Source organism: Bombus terrestris, chromosome 6 (genome assembly GCF_910591885.1).
Source record: "Bombus terrestris chromosome 6, iyBomTerr1.2, whole genome shotgun sequence".
In the NCBI taxonomy this organism is placed as follows: domain Eukaryota; kingdom Metazoa; phylum Arthropoda; class Insecta; order Hymenoptera; family Apidae; genus Bombus; species Bombus terrestris.
In genome coordinates, this window is record NC_063274.1 from 4,374,135 (window position 1) to 4,397,150 (window position 23,016).

The following is a 23,016-nucleotide window of genomic DNA, read 5'->3' on the forward strand; positions in this document are numbered from 1 at the left end:
GGCGTGGAAATCTCACGGCTGTCAATTTCTCAACAATGTCCTACTATTAACGAATCTAGGCCAGAGAAACGGCCGGAAATTTCTGTGCGAATTTATATAGAATTATAAATATTTGTAGATTAATTTCCTTTCTTGAAGGAAGCTTGATGAAATATAAAAGCCTCAAGATATTTCCTAAAGGCAGACTTTACATTAGAAATAATCGCAATGGCAAATTGTGAGACTATGTTTCTGTAATGAAAATTTTAAATAATTCGTAAAATCAAAGCTTGACATTTTTATGGTATTTCGTTCTAAAAAACGGGACATTTATATTTAGTGTATACGATATAATACGTCGATCATAATTCCAACTTCAAGCTTTTATGAAAGCATTCTCTCGACATAGAAGCATTACATATTACAATTATCAAACGTTTGCTGTTATAAATTCAACATTAAAATTCAAGCGACGCAAGTCTTTACGTGAAAATTCCGCAGGTGTCTTATCGTGTTTTGACACGAGATTTTACACGAGAGTAGAAAGCTCAAAACTGTTCAACATTGTCCGCTATCCGAGGCAACAATTGAGCGTAGAAAAGCGGGGAACATCCTGAACTCACGACGTTACCCTTATAGTGCTTTTTAGCGGATCGATGCTTTTACATCCCTTGCAGAGCGTTCCAATAGTACAACATCTAGAAAACGTGCTCACCCTCTCTTTCTCTTTCTCAGTCTGTCGCTCTTTCTCTCGAAGTCTTCGAGGCTGTTGAAAAAAGCCGACCAAATCGATGCAAGGAATACTTCATCGAATCGATAGGAAAAGTATTGTTTTTCTCTGAAGAAAAATGTCCCAATAATGTTCCATTCGTCGATCATCCGACAGGAGGTCCTCTCCAAGTGTCGATACGAGAGAAAGATAAAAGTCGAAGAAGAGGAGAACGGGGACGAAGGGGTCTCGCAAATCGACGACACCTCGCGCCCGTTTACTTCCGGAGACACGAAAGAAATAGATACAGTAACCCGTGATTCCTTGTAGCGTCCTCTTATAAACTCGACTGCGCCGATTTCAGCAACCAATGCGCTACCTGTGTACGTCAAATATGAAAATAGATTGAAAAATACAAAATCTAGACTCAGTTTTTTTTGCTGAATGATATATTCTCTTTGATGACGTAGCACACGTTCTTTGTAACACAATGCTTTACCAGTGTCAGAGCTTCGATCCTTTAATCGATGACTCATCTTGATTTGGAATTGAAAATAGCACGAATGAAGGAAAAGATTTTTGAGGAGAAGAGAATTACGCAAGTCTCGAGTGTTAAGTATGGTAGCTGTTGATGATGTTTGTATCGGTAAAAGTTTGTTGGAAACAAGAGCAGAATCGGGAGATATTTAATTTTGCAGACAATTTTCTATGTACTTTTCAAGTGGAGGTGCTTCGTCTTTGTTCGTCTTGTAAATACCATATGCTGTTAATATTACTATTGATTGATAAAATAATGTCAAAGCAACTTAATATATAGGAGAAACTGCATGAAGACTTTGAAAACAGTGTACATAAATTTCATAATTTCAAAGCCAATAGAATTTACCAATGTAAATGCACTATACCATATCAACTTTCGTAAACGAATGTACATACGTGTTTTGCATATTCTCGCTAGATCAAGCAACCTTCGCAGTAGAATCGGTTAGATTTTTTATTTTAACGCGTTATGCCTACTGTACGAAGACACTAGAAAGTATGTGTTTCTATTACGTCTATGATTACTATTTTTCTCACAGCCCAAGAAACATTCGGTTCTAAAAAGTTCAATGAACGAACAAACAACTTTACAAATTTCGAAAAAGTAAATCAAACTTATTTCTCTTCTCTTCGTATTCCTACCGTGTATGTGTGTACGGTATACGTACATAGGTACATGTATAAATACATATACGTGATCTGCACAGGCAGCGTAAGCGGTTGTCAAGCGCAGACACACGCGTGCAACAGTTTAAAGAGTAACCAACCCAATCAATGGCTTGCGCCACGCAACGTTAGCCCCCTGGTTAGAGAGGAGATTCGGAAGGACTATACCGGTGATACCGTGCATAAGTAGGCATTGTATATTGAATGGAAATCCTTGCGAATCTCGTATACCTGATTAAACAGCCCAACCACCGCAACCTTCAGGGATTCCAGCCTCTGTCCTTTGTTTAATCTGTGTACACAGGATTGCGTATGTAATTAGGTCTCGCCAGGCACCAACTCCCTCTGGCACGTTATGATTGTGCGCGTAATTATGTACGAGCGCTAGCGTGTCGTTTGTATGAATGACAGCGTGACATGTACACATATAGAAAGTGAGTACCTTTGATCTTGCATGAGACTAAAGCAAGAGTTTCATGAGGTGAGTTGACGATAGGAACGATAGGAACAATAGGATGATTGAGGTAGTAGAGGAAGACAAACACGGTTTCAAATGGTTGCAGAAAGGTTCGAAGTTTGTAGAGATCGTTGAAGACTCTTCTCCAGTTTCGTGATTTCCAGAACGAGGAAGCAAGAAAGATTGGATTCTTCGATCGTTTTGTAACCGTGTCTGCGCTCTTCGTTGATTGGTCACACGCGAATGCTAACACTTTGACTCTCTGCTCGAACGAATAGAATAGTTACGAATTCCTTAAGCTTCTCCAGAATTTGAACTGCAAACGAGCGGAGCAATCGGTTGGTTTGGTTTTCACGAAGGAACGAGGAACGATTAGATGAATAGCTGTTAAATGAACAAATAGATGAGAATAACTTCGGTTTGCAATCTGTGAAAAGTATAACTGTTTCTGTGCGTTTGATTGGTTTCGTGTAGTGTTTCGTAAATCGTCCTGTGTATTTATAAATTACATAGTATTTTCAGAGGGAATATTATTAGAGAATATTAGAACGAAATCTTTTATGGCAGTAAATATATGTTTAGTAACATCATCCTCTTCTCTCTATGAGAATTTAATAGCATCACATGATCAGAGAAACCGGTAGAACTTTTCGGAAAAAGACTCACCTTTGCTACCATTTCTCTGAGAAAGAAAATTTCCAAGGAAGACAATTCTAACAAAAAATAATCGTAACGTCCATGTAAATCTTCCATATTAAACTTCTATAACTTTCACAAAAATGATTAAAATTCTACAAACATTTTTTTCCAAATAGGAGCTAACCGTGCTTGATTCGATACCAATGTTGAAAGAAAAAAATAATAAAAGCTTGTTCGTATCTCGTAAGAATGTTCGCCCAAACAGTTCAATAAACGTTAAACGTTCCTCGTTACCTCAGAAGGAACTATCGATTCGGTTAACGAGTAGCAGAGTCGGAGTCGTTGGAATGATCCCTGCAAATACAGACTGTCCAATACACCTCTTGCCACGAACTTTCGATACGCTGATTTCTAACTTGATTGTGCAACACTGCTGCATCCGCAGAAGATGCACGTGTACAAGAAAACGCTGCAAGCGATGATCTACCCGATCTCTTCGACGACGCCGCACAAATTCGTCACCTGGACGGCCACATCGCCGACCTATTGCTACGAGTGCGAGGGTCTCCTCTGGGGTATCGCACGACAGGGGGTGCGGTGTACCGAATGCGGTGTCAAGTGCCACGAAAAGTGCAAGGACCTGCTAAACGCCGACTGCTTGCAAAGTAAGTAAACATTGTCAATTTTGCCTTTAAAATCAACCTGCGATTTGACATGTAATATATGCTGGTCGGTTTACTATGTAGACGGAAGAATATAAAAATTTACAAAAGATAATATTGTGAGTTATACACATTGCTGTATAGTTGTTAAGTTATACGGTTAATTGAACTACGTTTCACAACGGTAATCTCACAAATCGTTTGGGATTAAAATAGCAATTGTTAGGATTTTATACACCCCATTTTGGGTCCATCGCTTATGGGCTAATTAGAAATTTGAAATTATTATAACTTGGTAACAGGCAATTATCAAAATTATCTCTATTTCTACACTGCTGAATTTTGCCGGCAATTTGATATCGCTATCTTTGTAGAGCATTATCGACGTTTTTGATACCTGCGTGTTTGGCATTATTCGCTATTAGATCGAAGTTCGTAAACTGTGTTATGATTCCGTTATTAATTGCTAGCTAATTAGTCACGACATAACTAACTTCATCGGGAATTGAGTGACGAAGTTGAGCAATTTCAGCGGAATCGTTAATTTTAATAATTAGTTAAAAATTAATTGTTTCCAATTTGTTTAATGGTAATTTTGAGGGGAATTATGGACATCCAGGTCGTATATGTTTTCATTTTCCAATTATAATATCAAATTATTAATATACAAATAGTAAATATAATAGTATATGATAAAATGTAAATAACTGATATTATAATATGAAGAATTTTGGAAGCCATGCTTCGGTTTGCACAGATTATTCAATGATTTTTATGATTAAGATTTAACAAATTAATCGCTAATTCGAGGAAACGGAATTGCTTTGCTGTCTTTACGATATAAACTGTATTTAGGAACAAAATTAAGAATAATAATAATAAATTTTGATATTAACTCGATATATTAATCTGATATGAATAAAGATATTGCCTAGAATTATGTGAATCGGTAGTTTGACAAATTGTAATTAAATTAGGCTGCATTCTATTGGTCAGAATAATTAGAATAGTTGGCACTTCGCGAATCGCATTTGTAAGATGCTGAAGTAAATTGAGCTGGAATACCTCTGATCTTCTGCTGAGCTTCAAACGAAACGCAGTCAAATTCAATCATCGAAAACGGAAAAGTTAGGTAGGACGTTTATTTATAATATCGAATACCAATCCTTACGGATTAACAAAACAATTTTTACAATAGAAAATACTCAAGTATTTTTATTAAATCCAACTAAATATTGAAGAATAAAACTAAGGTAAGAACGAAAGAAATCAGTATAACGACAACGACTTATCGTAGAACATTTTCGGAGATATTAGGTTGTCCGAAAAGTTTCTTTTGTTTCATAAGATGATAATAGATGAACAGCAATTTCTGTTTTATATAATTTTATTGAATTAGGTATGATCCATTTCGTTCTATTTCTATTATTACGTTCGTGCATAATTCAATAAACTAATATAAAACAAAAAACATTGTGCGTCTATTATTTCCTTATAAAACGAAAGAAACTTTTTGGACAACCTAATAATTCATATTTCATTGAGTTTCTGATTTTCAAACGTATTTAAAAGTCATAGGTTTATCAATACGCGAGCTAACGCCTCGTTTCGTTAGCGAGGAAACTATAATAGGATTTATTTTTGATATTTAAATGTACGAAATTAAAATTTAGACACCTTTAAAATCTACTTTATATACATTTCTTGACATAAGTAACTTTTCAAACCAGTCTCTTTGCTAGTAAACTCCTTTCTTGTAAAATCTTGTATCGAATATTTTAATGCCTATTTTGTGTATAATGTTAATGACATTAATTATGGATTTATCACTTACCTGCAAAGCCTTACATCTTCGTATCTATCAATGACAAACTACTTGTTTTCAGCCATCAGGTATTATAAAATTTGGAAAATCAACAAAATTGTATTTACATTTTTCCCATCTTTAAACACGAGAAACACGTCATATAATAATACATATATTCAAATATTCATAGATTTGCTAATTCTGGACTATAATTGAGTTATGATAGGTCCAAAAATTTCAATAAAAGCACTCATCCAATTCTATTTACCGAATTGTCCGAATACTGGATGATCGATAGAATGAATCTGTTCGATGCATAATACAAAACGCCATTAACTCGAATTAGACGCGAAACGATAGAATAAATTGCAATTGCGCGAATTTTCGCTTCTCTTGCAATCTCGAGGTCGCACGATCTGCATACGAAACAAAACTATCGCGACATTAACTTGGCTCGCGACTACGTTCAGACGCGATGAAATTACATCGCATTTCTCCAAATTTAATTACCAGAAGCGAAGCAGAGATATAATTAACGAGCAGTTCTAATATCTGCCGCGTAGAACGCGGCCGCAAAAAGCGGAAGGAACTTTAAAATAAATCTTGCAGCCAGCGCGAAATTTTCGGTTTGCTGTGACGAAACGATATCTAAAATCGCGGATAGTAGTGAACGTTATATTATTTATATTATACGTGTTAGATATATCTGTAATTTCTAAATCAGGCAGAATGCAATATTAACAACATTCTTAAGGATATAAATTTATAAGAACGCAATGAACGTTTACGTATGTATTTACAGGAAATGTAATATTCCAAAATGTGTACATTTAAATTGCTCGTGTGCTTCCCAACATGCAATAATATACAAAATACCCAGAGTAAAGTACTCGTTGCAATATATTTAAAAAATATCTGAACCAACTTCGTATTTAGATTTCTCCGTTGAAAATATGAATTCTCCAAAAACATTCACGGTCTATTTATAAGAGTAAAACGTTGCAAATAATAAATAGAATACAAATGAAGCGTATATAATGAGCGAATCAGCATTTTCACTGACTCTGGCTGTTAACACAATCGGGAAGCGCGAAATTTCCCATTTGCGAATTTATAAGGAAAACTGTGCGTCGAGTAATCTGCATATCTCTGTGTATTCACGGTGTTAACGCGATATTCTATGGATACGGATCGACAAAGTTGCGAAATAAATATTTCACTCGACTCGATATCTAGTACTTTACGATTGACCTACCTAGCGAAGTAGAATTAATCGGCTATCTGGCAAGAGCAGTTCAATCGTAAAAAATAGTTCCCAAAGCGGAACATTTCAAAGCGTTTCAAATTAATCGCGTGAAGTATGAGAGAGTCATCGGGAGTTGAAAATGACTGGACGTTTGTTACGCGACGCTTATTCATTCGATCGTCGATGGTTGAGAATTAAATCGACCAACGCTTTGGCGCGTGTTGATGAAAACGCTAATAACTCTCGCCAGGCGAAAAGTTTGGCCGTTTTTCACATCGGTAGATTATACGACGAACGCGCTGCGGGGATTTATCGACACACGCACAATCGGATCTCGAGTACACGAAGAGTTTTTATTTCAGTTAAATCCATTCGTCGGACGTTGAATTAATAATGCGTTCGAATGCAGTCGAGTAGCGACTAGATCAATGAATATCAATTACGAGCGTGGAACGCGTAATCAATTGTTTACTCGGAATCCTGAAACACACACGCAGCTTCGTAAAGCAGATGAGACAGATGGATATAATGAGAATATAATCCTGCAGCTTCTTCGGAAATAAACCCTCTTTGTTTGTTGATTTATTCTGCTACGATATAGTTAGTATACATACATTAATAACGTACAGTACCACCGAGATATTCTAGAAAAAATATACTGTTCTTTATGAGGTATTTCTTTGTCATCGTGATTATTTATATTTCATTATTTGTTTTGACCTGCAGCAACATTTCATTCGGACCTTTTTTCGGATAATTTGTACATATTAAAAGCGTCAGCAGTTACTCTTGGTGCACTGAATACAAACGAAACGAGGATACATCCTGCAAATGTTTATGTAAATTTATATTTTTACTCGTACAGCTGATGAAACAAAATTCGAATGGAAATATGCTTTATTTTCTAAATGTAACGATATGTACATTACTTTGGATATTTTATATTTTGCATTCACGCACATCCTCGTACATTTTTCCATATTTACACTCGTCAATCTTACAATCTATTTAATAATTAGCTAGGGTTGGAGATTTTTCTAACTACGGAAAATTCCCCGAACAAGATACACATCATAGCAGGTGTTTATTCGATCAACCAAATAGTGTGGTTACTAGATTTTTGTCTTCTATGACTACAAATACCAATATATATGTCGAAGATGAAAGGATACCGGGGCCTTCCCTTTGGAATTCTTGGGAAAATCCCCAATACTTTAGTCTTTATGATTTAACCCGATTATAATTGTCCGAGGTTTGTTATAATGAGCTTAGGCTCGAAGTGATAACTAGTCGCTAAACATAGCCGCGGTCACGGGATGAACGTTTTTACCTAATAGAGGTATAGAGTAATTGTATAGCTCTCCTTAAAAAGAAATAGTCGTAGCGGCACTCGACAGTAAACATTCCAATGGTTTCTCAAACGTTCAACACCTTAAACATGGGCAGAAGGCTAAAAAGGAAGCACCCAGCAGACCTCACGAAGGATATAACCTAGCAAACGCGAGGATGGTACCCCGCTGGGGGTAGCCACCCACATGTTAATATAACTGCTAAAAAAATTCGACCTAATGTCCAAATTGGACAAATTGTGAATTTTAAGAAATAAATAAAAAAAAAATGGTTTCTGTCTCGTGGCTCGCCTACCCTACTACACAGACCCTATTCTTCGGGCAAGATGATTACCAGATGTCGATGCATCTTGAGCATCTAATTATTTACCACGGTTACTTGTCAAATTCTGTAATGATCATATTTGTACTAGTAAATATCTTCTCTATTGCATAACAAGAATGTCTAATCCAAATGAAGATTCGTTACACGCCCCTAACCCTAATCATAATGAGAACCCGACATATATATATCAATATATTAATCTATTCGTTATCGTGTAATGAAATTTCATTTTGGCGAAACATCACAAAAATGATATTATTCCAGATGATTAGAAATCTCGTAAATTTAGAGAAATATTTAAAAATGGGCATGATATATATCTGATTGATAAATATATTAAATATTCTATAGCGGTTGATTTGACAATTAGGTACAACAAATTCTTATAGTATATTTTTAAAGTTTCATCGCATTTTATACCAACATCGAACATTATTCGTATTTGGTAAACAACGATAATATTACTTTCCCGACGTATTAATTTTCCTCGGTCCGTGGCTGCTTGTGATCGGATCGTAACAGGTGCATCGATATTTCTCTCTTTGCTCGTTGGAAATCGTGCTACCGTAAATGACCTGGTTCGCCACATACAGCACGTTTTCAAGCACCAAAGACAACGATTTTAACCAACAGTATGGTATGGCTAGGCTCTGGGCTACTTGCCCAGCCTCAATTGAAACGTACCGAACAGAGAAACGCGTTGCACGGATACACGAGAAAATAGTGGTTGGAAGTCGTGCAATCGGACACAGTGGGCGAAATATATTGCGATCGCCATGAACTTCGATCGGAAGGTAACGCGGTGCATGTTGCGGCTACTGAAAAGATTGGATTCCATTTCCCCAGGAAACGATAGATTTTGGGATTGAAGCTCGTTTCTTTAACGAGTATCGGAATTTTGATTAGAATGTCAAACGTCGCTTCGAATCGGAATTATCTTCGTTCCGTTAGAGACCAGAGAAGAATTGCTGATGAAGTTGGAGAAACCTTTGGCCGTTTGATATAGGCGTAGAATGATTCGTCGTAATTGATAAAGTGTAAACAAGTGGAACAGAGACGTGTATATTATATTATTATAGAGTTGTTAAATTATTATTAAAATATTAACCTTAGAATAGGATTACATATTATTACGTATTACTTGCTCAATATTTCTAAATATTCGTTCAGCTTCGTTTTATTTAATTGATTTAGTTATTTATAGACAGTAGTTTAACATATTATTTTATTGACGATAGAATAATCAAATGTAAGTATTACTTGCAATAATTGAACGTTTTCTCATTTGCGAAACTAACGAACGGTTGTATTTTAAGGTCAACTCCTCTGTATCTTTTCGTTCATTTTCTATTTTTAAAAAGTTTGAGAAAAATATTTGCCGCTAAAAAATTACCGATTTACCGTTTCAATATTAAACATAAAGATTTTCCAAGAATATCATAGAGTCTATTTGTTCGTTGAAATGAAAGTGAAGCCAAGGAACGCAAATCTTAAAATAGCAGTAGAATTATAAAAGATGAACTAGTCGATGTATCTTTATGAAGATAAATTTTCACCAGAGATTTAGGCGAATTTGGACTGCATGAATTTCGAAAAATTATTAATCAAACACTTTTATTTATCTATCGATAACTCATCGTCTTACGCGCAGAATATTTAAGTATCAGACAATTAATTATGGTGCCAAAGTTCAAATTGACCATGGCCTAAGCTGTTAACCGGGTGACGAGGTCGTGCATGAAAATTAAAAATTTTAATTAAAATTTTATCTAATATATTCATACGATTCGCCTGTTACAAGACTTGCTATAGATATCCACCGTGTTTGCACATGAAAAATACAGCTGCGAAAACTGATAATGATTTCGCAGCTGCAATTCTACGTACTCTTTTGTCGTATTCGTATTTGAACTATTAATTGCTTAAACATAAAGAAATATGTACTAATATTCGGGATAAATTAAATTATTGATTTAAACTGTCGCAAAATTATTTGAAGATCACCTCCGTAATTATTGAGATATATTCCATAGCAAAAATAGAGTCGTGTTCAAACGTTCAGAGACAGAATGAAATATTACAAATTCAGTTTTAAAAAATCAAGGAAACCGTCGTGCATCAATAACAAGTAAATAACTCACATACAATTAAGTTGTCCGAAAAGTGTCTTTCTTTTACAGACACGTCTTTTACAACGATTTATCTTTATACAAATATGAAACCTAATCTGTCGAACGCTGTGATCTTTATTTTGATAGAACAAAATGGATCATACGTAATTCGATAAAATAATATAAAACGGAAAATGTAGCGCATCCATTATTTCCTTATAAAACGAAAGAAACTTTTCGGACGACCCAATATATCTGAAACTATTTTTAATAACAGACAGAGTTTACGAGTAATTTGTTGCTTTATTTTGTTCAATGCTTTACGTCAATATCAAAAAATCCTCGCCATAGGGGACGATTCTTTCTACAATGCTGTTTGTAAATAGACGCGTGGTTGAACATTTCCAATTTTTCTCTCGATTTCTACATTTAGTTGCCAGAAACTTCGATTTTTCGCCAACGTTCGCCTGAAGTTTGCTACGTAATCTACATCTGGACGATCAGAACGTGTAATTTCCGGTCTGGTTAAGCCGCGGTGATGTTGCTCGCGCAAGAACCCAGACTCGTGCATAAAACGAGCTTAGGATGAAGCTTACACCGGAAAATTAAAGCTCGAATGTTCCGCTCGACGAAAGACGCGACGGTTGCGTTTTCACGCGTATCTCGCGGAAAAGCTTGAAGTGTGCGTCCTCCGAAACCGAGACCACGGAAACTGCTCGAAAAGAAATCGTTGAGATAAAGTTACGAAGAAAAGTTGCGGAGTCGCCATTGAAATCGCGAAACTTGCTTTTGGAAAGTATGGTCGCTATTCACGGCAATAATTATTGTCCCCGTAATTTATTAAGTTTAATGATAGACTTAATAAATTGCTGATCACGCAGCGCCGTGTTGATGTATCGCAAACGCGTTGTATCAAGATATATTAAGTTGTGGGAAAAGTTTCTTTCGTTTTATGAGGAAATAATAAACGCACAACGTTTTTTGTTTTATATTATTGTAGTATCGTAAGGAAAAGCCTGATTAGAGATCGATCAAAATAATGTCGTCTGTCCTTCGGTTGTTAGTGTACATAGGGAAAAAGCCTATGTGACTAAAGTTACCTAGTTCTTGCAGAGCGTTAACAGGACGGGATTAGAGAGAGGAAAAAATAAAGCTAATGGAGGGGGACGATTTGAATTTAAAAAGTTGTTGTTGGTCGAGAAGCGTTGGACGGTTGATCGAGAAGCGAGAGTGAGTCGAGAGGTCAGAGTTAATCGAGGAGTCGAAGATTAGAGTTGTTAGCTTTGTTGAGAGATTGAGTGGTTAGCGTTGTCGAGTTGCGTGAGTTACTAACGTAGCTGAGAGATTGAGTTGTTGGCGTTGTTCAGTTGCGAGAGTAGTCGAATTAGAGTAAGACTGTTACATTTAGTTCCAAATTAAACAATCATCGTTTTCTGTCTAATTAATATCTGTATAACTAATTTATTGTAAATAAATTGCAAATTATAAGTAGTATCAGGAAAAAATTTCCACGATACTACATTATTTTGTCAAATTACGTACGATCTATTTTCCGGACACTTTCCGGACAACCTAATACTTAGGAAATTCTTATGAACGTGTCATGTGTGTCATACGAGACTTTTCAAATTTTCATGAACGCTATAGCGAAAACCGTCCGTCCGTGACTATATGAGTAAAATCTGAAACAAATCTCAGAATGCCTATAGAAGTCACAAAACATTTATTGGAAACATACTCTTTCTAAAAATTTAGTATGTGACTCTCAAGTCTCTTGACTGTATTTCAACTCATCAACTAGCAAGTCTGAAACATACAAGTAATTAATGCTGAAGATGGTGCCAGAAAACCTTGTGGCTTGTTAAAAGCTTCACGAAGTATATGCTTGCGACAAATACCTTGTAATTTCTATGTACATATATCGTCGGATTGGTTTTCACTTATAAGCATGATAGATTTCAGAGTGTTCCATATAACATAAAATTCGTTCGAAAGAAGCTTCGGGAAGTGCTTAGATGCTTTTGCGAGCCACTTTATCTTCATAAAAATATAAATCTTTATAAACATATGCAGTCTAATTATAACGAACTGAATTATGGGGATAGTAGTATCGAAATAAAATTACTGAAATTATTGAAGAAAGTTAATGATTTATTCAATTATGAAAATAATAGTCACAAACTGACTTGTTAAAATATAATGAAAATAATGAATTTAAAATATATTAACCGTATATAAATATAATACGTAATAAATAAACGTAAAGAAGGAAGAAGAAAGGAGAAAGGAAGAAAATGGTAATATTAATTTGCGAACCGTAAATCTGTATATTATCAAATCTTCTATATGCACACGTACTATTTATTCATTAGAACTTAGTTAGGAATTTAATAAAGCACAGAATGTGTGTGTCTTATTTTTAACGTCGCTCTAATCCCTATTATGTATCGCAACAGCGTGTTTATGCTGGATTAGTTACTGACCTACAGCAGCTGATTAAAGCAGATTACGTTAATACGTCCTGCTAGTACAGTCATGTTGTATAAAGGAATATATCCTTCTAGATCAGCTAAAAAAATGAAAAATAATTGCGTAATCCGTACACTATTTTGTTCACAATCTGATTTAATTAGATTCACGTCTATGAAACTGGCAAATCCCTTAACTAAGGGAAGCTTCCATAAAATATTAGGTCATTCCATAATTAATGCAGTTTTCATGTGGAAAACTGTGGAACTCGTCGCGGCAGGAGTCTTATGGAAGAAGAATAGAAAATTTAGCATAATAATGGTAAACAAATGGCAAACAATGAGACAAAATACGCTATTTATTAATTTCTTAAACAGTTAAGTTACAATTTTTTAAAAATGAAAAGGCACGAATCGCTACTGTAGATTTCGAATGATGATGGAAGAAAAAACAGCTCCTTTTGCAGCTGTTCGTTTAATTTAGTACAGTATTAATTTATACAGTATTACTCACAGAATTATCCAATAATAAACTACGAACGAGTCTATTCTTTCGTGTTGTAAACGTTTCACTGAGATCTGAACTTGTACTTAAAGTGATTTTAATATACACTGACTATTACAATTTTATCACTCGTCTGTTTAATAAACCAACCAACATGTATAATAATCCACCTCACTATTATCTGACATAATTCATCCATATTCTGTATTATTCACTTTTAGATGCTATGTAAATACATAAATATGTAATCTACTTTGAGTCTAAACTTTGAACACTTTCTATTTTCTTACTACTCTATACAGTTGATACAGGAACAGCACATAAAGCGTAGCGTATTTGTCGGAAAATAAGCCTTGTACAAAATATTCTATGTTCTCGCTAAGAACATAGACGTGATCGTCCTTAAAACCGGCTAAACAACGTTACGCTGTCGAAGTAAGATCTTCATCGTTTGCCTTTTTCATTTTCCCAGGAGCGGCCGAGAAGAGTTCGAAGCATGGTGCCGAGGATAAGGCGAACAGCATCATCACAGCCATGAAGGAGAGAATGCAGCAGAGGGAACGAGAAAAGCCAGAGATCTTCGAGCTGATCCGGTGAGTCCTTCTTAGCATATCTTTTCTCTTCTTCCCGATTTTCTTTTGTCGCAGCATAATCGACTCGACGGAAAATCCCGTCAGTGGCAACAAACAACTTTCAGGGAAGAAACAGTCGATCGATTGCGATCCACTTAGCTGGATCTATGATCCGTCGCCATTGCCTGTCAGTATAAGAAATTATTAGTTAAACTCATTGAACTCAAAGTATTCTGCCGTTCTTTCGGTAGAAGAAAATCTAAATAAAATAATCACTGCTGTATACGTGCCTTCGAATTCCAAATATTTATTCGAAAATTGCAATTCTTTGAGAAAGTTTAAGGAAGTTGAATGACAATGACAATCGTTTAATCAAAACTCGTGGACAAAGGTGATTATATAGTACAATAGTATTTGATCAGTATCAAGATTTGTATTATCGTATATACTGTCGAGAATAATTCAGAATATTTAATTCTACGTAATTACAATAATAACAATAATTTTACATTTAAGATTATGCGCGTGATCGTTTGTTTTAAGGTACTTTAAATAACGCGAAACATGTCTATGATTAAGGAATTGACCGAAGTATTACAATTTTTGTAAGACTGAATTTTTCATAGAAATACATGAACATAGAATGTATAGGATACATGTATAAATTAGTATTTTATATCTTAAATCGTTCCCTGGCTTTTCTCTATTTGAACATTACGCACGTACAATAACTTGTAAATGAATCGTCTAATAGTAATAGTATACGATATTATATACATATTATTATATATATATTATACTAGATATTATTATACAAAATATCGTACGATTTTAATCGTAAAAAAATTTAATGAATCAATTAAAATAATTCTATAATGATAAACCAGAAAGTATAAAAATATTGACCTTTCCATAAGAAATAATTAATTAAATGATCGCTAACTTCAAAGAAGAAGCACTCTTACGAATATTACCATCGCAAAAGCTTTTAATAATTCACTTATTAAAACAATTCTACAGTGATAAAACACAAAGGATATAAATTTTCATTTCTGTTTCATCCGTTGAATAATCATCAACGAAATTATAAACTATGTATATTAAAAAGGAACAGTATACAATTATAATTTTCACAAATTGAAATACTTTCGCGTAAACTATTTCAAAAACTGGTGAAAGGGAGCCTGTTACGTTTAAGCGCGTATTATTCCATTTCTGAAAAGACAGAAGCAGAATGAAATTCGTATTACACGCCAACGAGCAGAGCCACCGGGTGCGAAGTTTCGACTCGCGTTGCAAAACGAGCTCGAGAAGTTTTTGCATTTGCATGGGTTAGCCGCGCTGAGTCCAGTTATCGTAGGACCGCAAATTTGCGTGCGCAAATAGCGGCATTCAGAATGTGCAGGGACAGTGAAATAGGTAAATTTAGGTTGGCCGTCCGTTGCACAATAAAGAGCTCTGAAACCGACTACGATCTTTTCCGTTTTCCCAACAACCTCACGCAACATGCCACGTCGCATTATTCTTTTTTACGGAATCGTCCGGTTGGATCTGTCCACGAGAACACGGAATTCAAAATATGTATAGCCCACTTTCGCATTTTCCAGCTGAAAAACTGCCAGCGAGCCTAATACGCTTTTGTTCTCTTGTACGATATGCTTACCAGCGAGGAGAATTGTACTTGTCGAGTTGGAGAATGCGACTAGGCTCGAGACACGTGTAACAATTGGCTAAATTACAATTAGTCTTCCGTGAGAGCGACAAAAATGGACAGCAATTTCGCCATTAACCCGTTAACCAGGAAACACGAGTTGACTCGTTCGAATTTTAAGGTTTCACATCTTCCATCTGTTTACGTGTCATTGCATTTCTAATAAAAATAGACTACGTTATATTTATATGTAAAAGGATTAGAACTAACGTCATCGATTTGTATCCGTTGAGAATTTCGGATCTTAATAGCCGAAATAATGGTATAGGAACGCTAAATTTACGCTTAGAATTTATATTAGAACGGTTATATATTTATTTGATAAACGATTTCAAAGATATTCATCGATACGCACCTGCACGCGTCTCAGAACTTTCTTCCATACCAGACTGTTAATTGAACAGTTTTCATTCCTTTCTTTTCGAGACGCCACGCACGCACATACTTCCACACACTGATATTCACATACAAGTATCACTACTACGCAGCTGACTTAGTCTAGCACATAAAACTATACATATCTCAATAGTATCTTTCTTCGGTTTTAATTTCGTAATTGTAGAAATTTCTTGTTAAGAAATGAGTCAACTAACAAGCTAAGAGTGCTAGGGATTAAGATTTGTTGCAAACAAAAATTTGTTTTATATGATACGAATAATTTTGTGATAGGATTTAGGAATCGAATCTGGATGTTTCTTGATTGTGTAATCGAGACTTTGAACAAACAGCAGGAAAAGTGAGCGGTAAAAATTAAATTCCAAGAATTAATTACTACTTATAACCTTTAGAACCAATCGAATCAATTATTGCTGATCTGTCGCGATTTGAAAATGAAATACACAATATAATATTACATTTCCAAGTCTGCAATTTATATTGAACTCGATATCGACGCGAAATTATAGCGACGTTTGCTCGGTGACAGAAAAATAGATAGGTGTTTCCTGAATGAAAGAGCGTTGGTCCATTTTCTCTGTCAAAGTTCCTCAAAAATGTCAACGAGACGATGCAGATTCGACGAAGGTTCGATCGATTGATCAAGATCAAACTTGCGATTGTAAAGCTGTAAAATTTGTAGCGGTGTCGCGATCACGTCGAGTCTTCGAGGTCGCCGAGCTAATCGTTATATCGCAATGTACGTGGAATCCACTTAAATGTAGAAAGCGTTTTATCGAAAACCGTGTGAGAAATAATCATCGATAGCGTGGTAGATTTTGAGATATTTTCAAAAATCTGATAACAATCTCGATAACTTCTCGAAGAGATCTAATTAAAACACTCTACAGAAATTTCCTTGAAATCCTAAACCGTAGTCTCAATTTTTTAAACAATTTCAATAATTCGATGTAACAATCAGTAACAGGTAGCAGAAAGCAGAAACGAATACAAATTTTCATATAAAATTTCCTCGAATATCTCCAGTTATATTTACATAAAATACACAAACGATCTATTACTTTCACGGTGAAGTTTATTAGCCCAATGTATTTAACATTTGTTAACGTTCAATCGATAATCACGTAGATTAGGATTAAAAGTTGCTAAAAAGATTCCTCTGTCAAACATCTTCCAAAAATCAATGATGCAACAAATGTAATAAACATTTATTGGGGATGTGATTAATATAAAAATCTGTAAAACTAATGGCCTCAAAAAAAAAAAAATCTAAAATTGTGTAACATATTTCCAATCCTTGGGAATGTTTCCTTCGGTAACTTGGTAAACAGTACATAGCGTGTATGGGATTAAGTCGAACATGTAGGTACATCTGGAAGTTAACGTCGGTAGTAACTAGTTTTCCCCGACCGACAAAGTTGAAAAGCATTTCGGGTCGACGAGTTACGGAACTTGTTAAAACTCGTCACAAAGAACATTAAAACGTATAATCACACAGATCACGATTGGAAAACCTGAGAAACTTTTAGAATAATAAAACACCTTGCGTTGCACGACGATCACTGCAAAGTTATGAAAATTCATGAAAAATATAAATTACACGTACAACGATATCGCAATACAAACTAGTAATCTCTTTTCTCGGATATTCAAATATGTAGCGGTAAGTTTCTCGTATAGCAACAAAATTGAGCAATTTTACAGGATTAAATGGGTCGATAGCATCGATAAACGATACCGTATCTTCCGTTACTTTTTAAGCTCGTAAAATCAGAATATCCATTCACTCTCAGACATTTTTTTATTTGATTCTTTTCTTAAGAATATCTCATAAACCTGCTTTACCATCTTTTAATCTACTTATCCAAGCAAGTTGTTCAAACGATTTATGGCTACCATTTACAGCGACTCGAGCATTGATTTTGCTTTAAATCCAGAATTTACAATCGATACGTTTCGAATGTAAAGGGAGAATTTTTCAGAAGTTCGTCGTAATTTTCATGAAAAATTTAATCACGAAGATTTTCGAAATTTATTAACTCTTTTGTGGTTGCATAGCAATATTTTACCATATACCGATTGTCAGACTGAGTTTTAATAAATGAAAAAAGAGAGGCTTAACCTTTGCGGTCGAAGCAGCGTTTGACATTTCATTAAAGCCGGCTCATAATTTAACTGAACTTTCGTATTTTTATAACTAACAACGTATTCATGGTGGCGCATTTTTATTAAGTTGATTTTAAGTACAAGATAATATGTTCTATGCTTTAAAACCGAGAAGAATATTGTGTTTCCCGAAAGAAGCAGTGCTCGTTCTTTGCCATTTAACTCTCGTTAAATAAATGAACAAATGCGATCTATTCTGGAAAATGTACTTACGGTAAATTAATATCTATATCAGTAATTCAATTAATTCAAAATGCACAGCAGCTGAGAAAACAAGTTGAAGAAAATAATCGATGCTTCTTTCTCGTTTTCTAAAAATCTCCTCGATGACGATTTAATATTCCTAATAAAAATAAGAAAATAAGATTATAATTAATAAAAAGCTTGCTGTATTTAAACAATCGCGTGTTTTATAAAAAGTATTCAAAAAATGTTACAAATGTATAGCATACTGGTTAACTTACGATTAGAATCGTTACGGAATTACTACTATTTGCATAAATCATTTCAAAACACATGTATTTCAAAGTTTAGCAGAAATAGATGCAAATCGAGGACTGTGTATATACAATTTATGATTCTCGTTACGTATCATGTATTTGCAGCGTTTGCAAACTATGTATTATCGAAACTCTATCTTTACACTCGTTAATCTGCGCTATATTTTACAGTATTCTTCGCGATATATGTTCATATACCAATAAGTCGACGTCAAAGTCGATACGGCACTTGCACGGAAAAATTTTTATACGAAAAAGGAAAAGATAATATATTTTGATGTATAGCAGTCATAAAAATCGGTGGAACATGTCCCCCGGCGTTTCTAGTATGTTCGATGTAAATATATATATCAGTTTTCTAACTTTCAATTTATCGTCACCGTAATCAGATGCAATGGTTTCCAAAATAAAAATATACGTATTAAATATTCATCGTGTCTTGTTTCTATAATTATCGATTAAATAGTGACGAGTTCTACGATTTTTTTTTTTTTCATATGAAGCACATTGATATTACGTTTACATTGATACAGAGTAAAACAGACAATGTGTATGGAAATTAAAATAATTGAAACATATTATCTGTACATGTATGCCAGTTATCTTAAAAGCCATGACGTGTACTATCGGATTCCGATTAATGATAAAAAAACAAAAAGACACCAAATCGAATTTAGCTTTCGTCGTTTGTTCTAACGAAACGAAAATATAACGAGGAAAAGATATCCTTTTTTTGTTTTTTCTATCAAGTCCTGTATATCTTAGAATGAAACTATACAAATAACAAGCGCGATACGTCCACTAGCTACGGTCCAAACTGTTTGATCTACGTATAACAGGGAAAGATATAACGAACTAACAGATGTGATAAAATTCCCGAAATAAACGCCGAATAGAATTCAATATTCACCTTGGCAATAATATCATACGTACGTGTATTATTAACGAAAATTTGAAAATTAATATATCAATTTCAAATCGCATAAATGATTCTTAAAATTATGAAACAGGGAACGATTAATATCTGCAATATTAAACAGAAAATTCTTGAAATTCTCACGAAGGAAATAATTAATATCAATTCGAAAAATTAAAATTAATATTTAATATCCATTAATTAATATCCAATATGAAACGAAAAATTAGCGAAAAAGTACCGAAAGATATTACTATACAAAGTATTAAATTTCTTCATTAATTTTTTATCATTTTCTTTGATTAAATATTTCCAACAATTATAAATCGATGTACCGATTGTGCCATTTCCATTTCCGAGTTATACGCGATGTCTAGTCCTGTGTTACGTCGGTCACGATCAATCCTACGAAATCATACTATCGACTTGAATGCGATTAGGGACGCGTCGATCGGACTCATTATCAGTTATTAAGTAATCAACGGCAGCGCATAGGTCGAAATTGCAATTTCCGATGCCGGTAGGCAGGAACATCGGTGTTGATCGTTCCGAAAAGCAACGGAAGTGCTCGTTCGCGTGCCTAATCTGCGTTCCTTTGCTTACTTCGAAACTTCGGCTAATAATAACGTAGTTGATCGGCCGGATAATTCCATTGCAAGCCTCATAATCGCTACGACGCGATGCGACGCCATCCTAATCGTATCTTCACACGCTGGGAAATTAATCAGCGATGCAGCTGCCTTCCAGGGGGCTATTATTGATGATCCGCGGCTCATTAGTGCGGATTCTGTAATGAGACAATACCACCGTGAATTATAATCACACAATACCATTATCGATGCACGTCTCGACATAAGAATATTTGATCTTCTGGATTGTGTTATAAAGAAGTTATAAATTGATATGGAGTTCCTTTAACAACCTGTTATACGTACCTGTAGGATTTCTTTATGAAAATTTAATTATTTCGATCATTTGATCGATATATAGCAATATATATGAATAATTATACGAATTCAATTGTTCCTTATATTACATTTATCTCTTATCTTCATTTTCACGTAGAAGAAAATATTTGCTGTTTTAAGCGAAATTTTGTATTTCGCGACTGATACTAATTATCAAGTTTGAGTAATTGAACGTAATCGTATAGAGTTAAAAGAATGATAAGAACCATATAATTAGAGCTTATCAACGTTTTTGTCTGTAAGCAATATTTTCTTAACGGTGGTTAAATTTAGTATTGATTTAACAATTACATAATACGTTAAATTTCTATTCCGAGATATTTGAGGCTGATTAAAACTATCGTTACAAATTAATATTATTATTGATCTTAATGGGAAATAAATGAATTTATTGTATTATAGTATATTCATATATTATTCCTACGATATCAAAATTATTACGATAATATAATATATAATTCTTTAGAAAGTTATCTTCTCGATGAATATATCATACTTTTTTAATTCGATTACTTAAACATTTAGACGGATAAAAGTATTAGTTTGCAAAGTAATTCCATCTATCGTAACTCTTATTCATCCGCGATTATACCGAAGAACTACTTTCGTGAAATTACGCGAGTCAAATAATATAAATCACAAGCCAATCAACCGTGTATTTCTTCATAAATGGGTCATTCACTTAACGCAAAGTATGTTTAGCTCCTTCTAAAAAACTTGACGTCCATTTCCACGAGATTAACATTAATAGCCGATTATTATTCAAGCATCGTCTTTGCAAAGGAGCCGGTCTTTCAACCTTTAGAATTGAAAATATCGAAATATTCGCTACTCGAAGCGACGAGCACGATCTAAAACGTCGATAAAAGCTACTAAGCGATCGGGTGTATAAATTAGTGGGAATCGGGGTTAATTAATACTGCTTCCCCGTTCGTGAATACGTTAAGAACCGATCCATCGAACGTCAATGGATAATTCATCGCGCAATGGTTGTTTCGTTTCAAGGTACTCCATGCTTGTTCATCGGTTACTAGTTAATGAAGCATCCATCGTCGTCCTACGAATGAGAATTGCCAGAGAAATAAGTACAGCGTCGTGTTTACCGGTCTTCGAACGTTGTATCAAGCATTTTTGCATCGCGTTTCACGCTCATGCCGCTGGAAAATCAGATATCCCCGCTAAATGAAGCGATGGAACGCGGAAAATTTGTATTAACACGGTGTAAAAATGAGTAAGTAAAATGTGAGTAAAAGCAAGGGAACGAGTTCTTTCAGAGACGAAAATTATCGATTTCTTTTTTCTTTTTTGGAAAACTACAAATCGAGATTAATAGAAATACATTTCTATGTTTGGGCAGAATTCCAGTATTTTTTTATAGGAACATAACTGCACGAACGATCGATATGCGAAACTATCCAGTTTTTGAAAGTTGTATTTCACGTGTCTTTTTTCTCATATATTGGTACAAAATACGCATGCTCGTATTGTACGAATATATCATTTCAATATAAAATAATTGAAGGAATTATTCAAAAGATACGAAACAGACGGACAAGTAATTTCTAAAAACGAATATTCCTTGCATCACAGACCACGATTACATTCCCATCGCGAAATTTCTCTCGTCTCGCGATTTCGCGCAGCCCGATATCACCTAACATGAATGGTCTGCAATGCGAAATTGTACAAGGTGTACAAAGCGGGATTGAAAGCAACGTATCCAATGGTGACAGCATACCGACACGATATAATCGGATAGCAATCTCTTTGAACGTGTCCATAACGTGAAAAAGGGCAAGGCAATGGCGACTGCGAAGCCAGGGTAAAAAGGCGCGAGAACGAACGTGTGAAATGAACCGAAAATCTCGCTATCATGCACAAGGCCGGGTCTCGTCTTCTCTGAGGGGGGTGAGGGGTGAGAAAAAAATGTGTAAATATATCTAGTCATTGGTCGTACGCCCCGACTATGGCTCTCGAAAGGTCGAAGATACGTAGAAGAAAATTTAGTTACTATCGGACAATCAACGACCTCGTTAACCGTCTGATCGATGACCCGAACGCGTTAATTACAAAAGGGCGCATGTTCGCTGAAAATATCCGTTCTATGAAAAATATTCGTCGATAAAATGGATCCACGTAGTAGCACGGAAGTTGATTTATGCGCGATCAGACCGTGATATCGACGTTTCGATAAACAGAGTTATTTGTCAGTCGAAAAGTTAGGGAGCGTACATTTTCGGGACTTTTAAGTTTGGATAAATTTCGTTTCTTTTCCTCGATAGCTTTCGCGGATCGATCAATTTGTTTCAGGTCCTTTCGACGGG

General features: G+C 34.9%; 1 protein-coding gene across 15 annotated transcripts in view; it reads left to right on the forward strand.

Moving 5' to 3' along the window:
• LOC100650524 (protein unc-13 homolog B) overlaps window positions 1-23,016 on the forward strand; it is a 377,008-nt gene that overhangs the window by 301,578 nt on the left and 52,414 nt on the right. For 14 of the 15 annotated variants that reach the window (XR_007224241.1, XM_048406368.1, XM_048406369.1 and 11 more), the window contains 2 exons: window positions 3,436-3,655; window positions 13,936-14,056. Coding sequence is in view for 14 of the 15 variants with exons in the window: in XM_048406368.1 (XP_048262325.1) it covers window positions 3,436-3,655; window positions 13,936-14,056 (341 nt within the window). In the remaining variant the exon portion in view is untranslated. The remainder of the gene's footprint in view (window positions 1-3,435; window positions 3,656-13,935; window positions 14,057-23,016) is intronic. The other variant, XM_048406363.1, reaches the window with a different exon arrangement.